At 41.6% G+C, this 8,632-nt stretch overlaps 1 protein-coding gene across 1 annotated transcript; it reads left to right on the forward strand.

Moving 5' to 3' along the window:
- Window positions 1–4,856: 4,856 nt before the first annotated feature.
- LOC144001509 (phosphoglycerate mutase 1-like) lies at window positions 4,857–8,344 on the forward strand. The gene is made up of 4 exons (XM_077495866.1): window positions 4,857–5,115; window positions 6,268–6,542; window positions 6,979–7,159; window positions 8,013–8,344. Exons 1-4 carry the CDS (start codon window positions 4,977–4,979, stop codon window positions 8,180–8,182), a joined length of 765 nt encoding a protein of 254 aa, XP_077351992.1. The 5' UTR covers window positions 4,857–4,976; the 3' UTR covers window positions 8,183–8,344.
- The last annotated feature ends 288 nt before the right edge of the window (window positions 8,345–8,632 follow it).

The raw sequence follows: 8,632 nt of genomic DNA on the forward strand, positions 1-8,632 counted from the left end.
GTGATTTTGTTTTTTGTTTTTTTATTTATGTCTTGTTTTCAGTTTCAGAGAGCGAGCCCGGGACACTTTGGTGGCTTTGCCCCAAATGCAACACAGATTTTTGGAAAGACGAGCGACAGAAGCCCCCACCAGCAACTTCCTGTCGGGAGATTAAACACTCGGGCCCATCAGCAGGGATCATTTATACGCGCCGGCCACATGAAAGGACCTCCAAACTGTCTCTGAAAGTGTCGAACTGATAGCAAGCGTGTGTGTGCAGTGTGATCATCTGGGAAGGGGGCCTGTTCATACTGGAACAGACCGTCGGGGGTTTGTGGAGGTGGGCTGATGTACGGCCAATGAAAACGGAGGATGATTCAATGTCTGAGCTGTTTCCAGTCAGCTGCGAGCAAGTTGTTTGCACTGCTAAATTTGGGGAGCCATTATGCCTCTTGTTTATACAGCGATTTGACTTGAGGAGGAGTTGCCCCCCCCCCCATACTCCCCCATTTTGTTCTTTCTTTCTTTTTTTTTTTTTTTCAAAAAATAATGGGGGAAAAAACTGATAAACTACTTATATGTATTCACCAAAAATGGGATTTGGTTCCCCTAAAAAAAAAAAAAAAAAAAAGAAAGAAAGAAAGGACAGATTAAGCCTCTTTTTTTTTTTTTTTATGCAGTGATTTTGACTTCCAAGTTGCCCACCCCCACTTTTTTTTTTTTCCTTCTAAAAACAATGGGGGACATTGATAAACTGCTTATGAATGTCCACAAAAAATTAGATTTGGTTCCACTCGTCTTTTTTTTAAGTTGGTAAAAAAAATAAAAAATAAAAAAAAATCTGCAAATGCACCAATCTAAAGGCACCAAACAAAACTAATGTTGTAATGCTTTTTTTTTTTTTTTTTTTTTTTTTTTTGTGGGACGGCATAATATACGAAGACTGTCACAGCTGCTCCACAATAAAATTGTTGTTGTTTTTTGTAGAGGATAAATAATACATGCCTGTGAATATTATAATTTCTGTCTACGTGTCACTGCAACGTTTGTTTGAATGCAGGATTATATTTTCATTAGCCTGTCTATGGTGCTTGTGATAAGTAAGTAGCATATTGTGTTAGTGGTTAGCATGTGAGCTTCACAGTCAAGATATGCAGTTTTGATTTTTTTTTTTTTTTTTGTTAGAAGTGGAGTGACATTTTCTTATTTGTTTTGCATGTAATTTTATGAAATCGATTTTGTAAATCATTTATTCTGCAATTTCTTCCAATTAAATTTAATTAGAATAAATGTTTTACTTATTATAATACCTGTAGGGAAATTCAATTTACAGTGTAAATTTACACTGCAAATGTGAATGTTTGAGTAAAAAAAAAAAAAAAAAAAAGATTAAAATGAACTCAAAATTTCAAAGCAACAAACCGAATTTTAACTTGGGCACTGAAACAACATATTTTAGGTTTTTCTGTTGTGACAAATTGCTTTCCTGCATTTCACAATAAAGAAATAAGAATTTACAGAACTTCATTTAAAAATACTGTAAGTAGAAAAAACTCAGCAAATAGTTTTGGAACTTGCTTGCTTGGTTGTGCTTACCTCGTTGTCATAAATGTCAATCATTTATATTTTAAAGTTGCTCCAACTTAAATTACTGTTTTAGCCCATAAAAAAAATTACTTTTTTTTTCTTTTTTTTGTTTGTTTGTTTTTTGTTTTTTTTACAGTGCATATGTGCCCTGTGATTGACTGCCGACCAGTCCTGGGTCACAGGTGTTTACCCGATCACTCACCCCAACTGGGATAGGCTCCAGCTAACCCATAACGAGGACAAGCACTCTCGAAAAGCACGGCAAGTAGGAGCGCAAGGGTTAACGTCTGACCATCTGCAGGAGCAGGATGTACATCTTGCACTTCTAAGAGCGACCCACCCACCCCCTCTCTCGCTCTCTTTCTGCCTTGGGGGACTTTTGCAATGAAGTGTCCACATGTCCACGCCTCTGGGAATTTTTGTACTCCGGCTTTAAAATCTCCATCCATAAATTACATGTATGCGCACTTCCCATAAAGTCATTGCCTAGCAGTTGTGAACCACAATACACTACCAAATTTTCATGTATTTATTAGGTAGCAAAGTAGCTAGTGGTTAGCATGTCTGTCTCATTTTTGAGGTACTGTGTAGAATTTGCATGTTACCTCGTTCAGTTCATTCAAGACTCGTAATATGGTTCCCAACCTTTATTGGGTTAAATCACCTATTTTATTGTGCTTACTGCAGGGGTGTCCTCATCCGGTCCTCAAGGGCCTCTATCATGCACGTTTTAGACGTTTCCCTCCTCTGACACACTTTATTCAAATGATCAGGATCCTTCTTTGGCTTCTAGCTTTCTTGCCAAAGAACTAAGTTGAAGTGAGGGGAGGAGCTTTATTTAGTCATAGGTCATAGGTCACCATCAATGTGTAACAGACATTGAAACACCTGCAAATACTTAATTACACAAAATAATTTGTTCATAATGTTATTTTGACCCATCCCGCAATATAAAAAAAAAGTGGAACATTAACACGGAATCTTTTTTTTTTTTTTTTCCTTAGCATTTTCTACCAGTGTGCCCTGTGATTGGCTGGCAACCAGGATGTACCACATCTTGTCAACCTACTGAGGTCAAGTGTGTAGAAACTGGATGGATGGACGGACGGACAGACGGACGGACGGACGGACGGACGGACGGATGGATGGATGGATGGATGGATGGATGGATGATGGATGGATGGATGGATGGATGGTTGGACGGATGGATGGACGGATGGATGGATGGATGGATGGATGGTTGGACGGATGGACGGATGGATGGATGGATGGATGGATGGATGGATGGATGGATGGATGGATGGATGGATGGATGGATGGATGGACGGACGGACGGACAGGCGAACGGACGGACGGGCGGACGGACGGACGGATGGACGGTTGGATGAATGGATGGATGGATGGATGGATGGACGGACGGACAGGCGAACGGACGGACGGGCGGACGGACGGACGGATGGAAGGATGGATGGATGGATGGAAGAGCATCCGCATTTCTCCACCACTTGCCAGTGCCACTTACATATGAGCAGTGCGCCCATTCAGTAGTAATGTCGTCTGGAGGGAAAAAAGCTGCTGTCAAACCACACGCAAAAAAAAAAAAAAAAGAAAAGAAAAGAAAGAAAGAAAAAGCTCTCACCATGTTCAGTAACTATAAACTGAAACATACTACAAAGCCTCTCTCTGTGCCAGTTCATGGTTTACACAGACAGGAAGTTTCAATCTGTGGTTCCTACTGGAAGTTTTGTGCCCAGCGTTTTTTTGTTTTTTGTTTTCCCTCCCTCTCTACTCACCCTCCCTCCCCATTCACTTGTTCACTGTGTGTTTTCCCTGTACCCTCCTCTTCCCTTGCCTCTGCTGTGGAATGTGCATCGCTGCAGTATGCACTGCAAGAGCGTGGTTAACGGGCTGCTGAGCTGTGTGAGCTCTGTGTTTTCATGTTTTTGTGGGTGTGAGGGAAATAAAAGTGGGTGTCAGCAGGCGGTGGGGCTTGGAGAGAACCGGAGACACTAGAGGAGAGGAGAAAGTGTTGCCATTCATTTTGGGCGTGGAGACGAATGACAGAATGCTTCCTATCATTAACAGCTGCTGATTCATTTGACTGGCAGGCTTTGGGAATAATGAAAATCTGCCAGTGATGGAAGCCCTTCCTATAATTTTCATGTTTGTTTGTGTTACTGTTTTGCCGGCATTCAATACTCAGCTGAAGAGTGCATCGAGATTGGTGGCTCGCCTTTCACACATGCGAGGGCAACCTTCTTTCTCCAGTGTTGACCCCGCAAGCAGCCTTGCCTGCTTGTTTGACCTCTACTGGAATGTACCATCATGCTGCTGTTCACTGTCAAGGTGGCACCGATGGCTAGCCCCCGCTATGCTAACGTGGTCCAAGCATATTCGAGCAAATTGGGCAGCATTTTATGGTGTTACAGATGTTTTCTGTGTGTTATTTATTTATTTATTACATATACAGAGGGCATTCCGGTTTGAGTCCAGGCTCCAGCCTTCCTGGGTGGAGTTTGCATGTTCTACCCGTGCCTGCGTGGGTCTTCTCCGGGTTCTCCGGTCTCCTCCCACATTCCAAAGACATGCATGACAGGTTAATTGAGCGCCTCAAATTGTCCCTAGGTGTGCTTGTGAGTGTGAGTGGTTGTTCGTCTCTGTGTGCCCTGTTATTGGCTGGCAACCAGTTCAGGGTGTACCCCGCCTGATGTCAAAAGCCAGCCGGGATAGGCTCCAGCACCCCCCGCCACCCTTGTGAGGAGCAAACGGTTCAAAAAATGGATGGGTGGATACATATACACAGATACTGTAGCTGAGTCATAACGGAATATATTCGATAGGCGGCGCCGTTTGGTTACATAATGCGACGTAAATCATGCAGTAACAGGGAACCGGTCTGGATTAAACGCAGTTTAGGACATAATACATTAAACATTAACTAAATTGCGCTTTAATTATTATTATTTTTCCCGGTTAAACTATTTTTTTTCAACATCTGTCTGTTTAATTCGTGATTACTACAAGTTTTGATAGTGTGCTGTAATTCCTGTTTTATTAACAGAGCATGTGTATTTATTTTAATTTATTTATTTTAGGTATAACCAGTTTGTGGGTCATTTAATCACGTAACCTAATACGGCATATTATTTTTGAAAGTAAATACATCAAACGTACAGTATGAAGGTCAGGAAACTCTCACCGCCGTCATTGGTGGAAAAAGAGGAAAAGTCATCTTTTACTGGAGTTTCATTGGATAACGAAACCCGGAAGCGAGGCGGTGACCAATCGACTGGATAAAAGTCTTCATGGGTTGAAGTGGACCGCACCAGTCTGCATTCGCCGACGTTGGTATAATCTCTCGTCGCGGTATTCCCCCCCCCGTCGACATATTTATCTTTTTTTGGTCGACAATGGCGGCCTACAAGCTGGTGCTGATTCGCCACGGCGAGAGCAACTGGAACCAGGAGAATCGTTTCTGTGGCTGGTTCGATGCTGATTTGAGCGAGACGGGAGAGAAGGAGGCGAGAAGAGGTGGACAGGCCTTGAAAGGTGAGCGAAGATTTATTTGCATTTATTTCTTCTCTTTATAATTAATAAAAAAAAACGTGCTATGCGTTATCCGGCCTCCTCACCCTTGTGACGTCAAGATGAAGATGTGCAGCATTTGGTAGCAAGTAACTAAGTACAAGTATCAAGTTACTGATCACGTTTCCCTTTTACTCCACATATTTGAAAACAGACGCACTGGTTAGTGTTCACGCTGCTGCAGTTCACGTCACTGCAAGACAGTGCGGTGTTTTGTCACCCTTGATGTGCAGAGGTGAATGCATCCATTGGCATCATGCTTCATTATATAAAAACCCTTTCAGACCCGAGAACATGCACCAGCAGGCTTTTACTTCACCGTGGTAACAACACACTTCCATTCTCTTAGGAAAAAGAAGAAAAAAAAACACGCTGCACTCAACAAGTGGAGACATGATGACTTTACCTCAGGTTGAATTGAATAAACGAGTAGAGCAGGGCCCACCATACATTTCTAAAACCTTTATTGGCCTTTATCATACGCATGCTGATAAAAAAAAAAAAAAAAAAAACTAAAATTAACCATTAAAAAAAATAACTAATAAAAATGAGCAAACCCGTTTTAAAAAAATACATTTAAAAACAAAGGTCAAAGTGAAATAAAAACTATAATGAAAACTGCAAAATGAATTATTGATATTGCTGTGGTTACATGAGGATTTGTCATCAGGGAAAAAAAAAAAGTTTATTTGTATCCGTTTCCATTCTGCAGCAATTAGCATTAGAATATAGCGAAGTTTCATCTTTATTCACAAACCTGTTGAAAACACTGGCAAAAAGAGCTTGTTGCAAATTGCCCTGGCTGATCTCTTATACTCCGCTGCTACCTGCTGGCCGTTTTTTGTAATAACTACCATTGCTTTAAACGACCTCACCTCTTCATGTCAGAAGCTGTATCAAGAAAAAAAACAAAACATTAAAAAACATAAATACGTTTTGGGGGAGTGAAAAAACAAAGTATTAAAAAAAACGTATTTATATGTTTTTGGGTTTGAATGAGTAAATAGGTTTGGCAACATTGTAATGCTAAAGTGCACAGAAGACATGAAATGATCACAAAAAGCATTTTATTCTAACAAGTCTCAAACCAAAACCTCCTGTTCCCACATACCCCAGATGCCAACTTCGAATTCGACATCTGCTACACCTCGGTGCTGAAGAGGGCCATCCGGACGCTGTGGCTGGTCCTGGACGCCATCGACCAAATGTGGCTGCCCGTGTACCGCACATGGCGCCTCAACGAGCGCCACTACGGCGGCCTGACGGGCCTCAACAAGGCCGAGACCGCGGCCAAGCACGGCGAGGCCCAGGTCAAGATCTGGAGGCGCTCCTTTGACGTGCCTCCTCCCCCCATGGGCCCCGAGCATGACTTTGACGCCGTCATCAGCAAGGTGAACAGCACGCAGGGCCTAACTGTTGGCTTGTGAGGCAATATATTGGGCAACGCAATTGCGTCAACCTTAACAAATGAGGAGACTTTAGCTTGACCGTGAAACCCAGCGACAGATAACTGAAATCGGCAATAACGTGACCCGTTAGTCTTTAGCTGCAACAGCCTGAATGGTATTACCTAATAAGCGTGTGTGTGATGAGTTAATATATGACTGCAAAAAAATGGGTTAAAGTTCAGCTTCAAGTCAAACTGGAGGCCAAGCAAACGCCACTGGTTGGTGGTGGCAACTAACAAAGTACAAATATTTTGCTTGTACTTTTAATAGGTTCTTTTTTTGTTTGTTTATTTACATTTAGAGGCTTCACTGCATTACATTAGACTAAAAACATCACGTATTAGTCATTTATTTGACTTCTTATTTGTTCTCGGTGCAGGATCGGCGCTACGCGGACCTGACCAAGGAGCAGCTTCCCACCTGTGAGAGCCTTAAAGACACAATCGCACGCGCGTTGCCATTCTGGAACGAGGAGATCGCCCCGCAGATCAAACAGGGGAAGCGAGTGCTCATCGCCGCGCACGGAAACAGCCTGAGGGGCATCGTGAAGCACCTGGAAGGTGCGTAAACCTGTACAGTGCTGCCTTTTCTTACGAATAAATTCGGACATGTGACTGGGTTGGTGATGGCTGGCAGCTAACATTTCAATGGCAGATAGTGAAAAATTCTTAAAAAAAAAAAAAAAAAAGAGGCCAGGTCCTTGCTTCAAGTTTTTTTTTTCCTGACGTTCCACGATGACTGCAACACAGAAAACAAAAACGACAACACAACCAAATCACTAACTTACTTAGTCTGTTAGCTTAATGCTAACACACAATGCAAAACTCCATTGACAGGTTAACATAACTAGCATCAATTTTACAGAAGTTACAACCACAGATATGATACACTCGATACACCAGCCAGCGCGGCGTAGCAGCCCGGCGAACTGACGTGCCCAAGTGGCAGCCATGTTGGGAGGGTCAACGTACCCTCAAAAGACAATTGCATAGACATTGAAATTAAGTCGTAACTTGATTATTTCTCAAGGTTTACTTTTTTGTTCAAAGTGAATGCTATCAATACGTAACGTTTGAAAATATAGCCAATTTTTTCCATTACCTGTGAAATATTATTCCCAGACTTCTTGTAATCGTATAATGTGCAAAAAAGGTGTTGTATCTACCTATGTTCATATTTATGGTTATGTCAACAACTATTTGAACACAAACAATGCAAACATCACATGGAGGCAGCTACAACTACAGTACTCATATTCTTTATAGACATGTATTCTTTATCCTCTACGAAGAACAGCGATATAACTGCAGCTTCATGATTTTACTGCGCTAAAAAGAGATCTTCTTTCTGACAAATGTCTATCATACTGCACCCAAATGGCCACAATATCAATCGATTGCTTTTCCAATACAGGAATGTCCGACGCGGCCATCATGGAACTCAATCTGCCCACCGGCATTCCCATCCTGTACGAGTTAGACAAGAACCTGAAGCCCGTGAAGCCCATGCAGTTCCTGGGAGACGAGGAGACTGTACGCAAAGCCATGGCGGCCGTTGCTGCTCAAGGCAAGGCTAAGAAGTAAAGCACCTGCAACGCAAACAATAGATCGCTAATCATTGTGTGTCTAGTTGGAACACTGTAACTTGCCTGTACTGGGGAATTAAGTAAAGGCTGTTAAATCTGTAAATAAAAGGCCTATTAATATTTAAAAAAAACATTCAAATAAAGTATTATTGGACAAGTACTAATCTGTGCACGTCATTATTTAATCAATGATTAAATATTAGTTGTTTGAACCTCATACGATTGCACTGTTTTATGTTTTAATCCAAAACATGATGTTTGTATGGCTTTTGATTCTGACATTAACAATATAATGGAGGCATCGCAGTGCAAATTGTTTCATATGATATGCAAGTATAAATTGAGAATGAATGTTTCTGTCTAAAAAGCTCAGAAATTGAAAAATGGTCAACATACCAACAAAGTGCTATTTTAGTCTCGTAATGTTTTTTTTCGAGAGCTGTATTTA

This window comes from Festucalex cinctus, chromosome 14, assembly GCF_051991245.1.
Source record: "Festucalex cinctus isolate MCC-2025b chromosome 14, RoL_Fcin_1.0, whole genome shotgun sequence".
NCBI classification, from domain to species: domain Eukaryota; kingdom Metazoa; phylum Chordata; class Actinopteri; order Syngnathiformes; family Syngnathidae; genus Festucalex; species Festucalex cinctus.

Coding starts and splice junctions, on each gene's coding strand:
- LOC144001509 (XM_077495866.1), top strand. CDS start 4,977: ATGGCGGCCTACAAGCTGGTGCTGATTCGCCACGGCGAGAGCAACTGG. Junction 5,116..6,267: donor AGGTGGACAGGCCTTGAAAG/GTGAGCGAAGAT, acceptor CACATACCCCAG/ATGCCAACTTCGAATTCGAC. Junction 6,543..6,978: donor TTGACGCCGTCATCAGCAAG/GTGAACAGCACG, acceptor TTCTCGGTGCAG/GATCGGCGCTACGCGGACCT.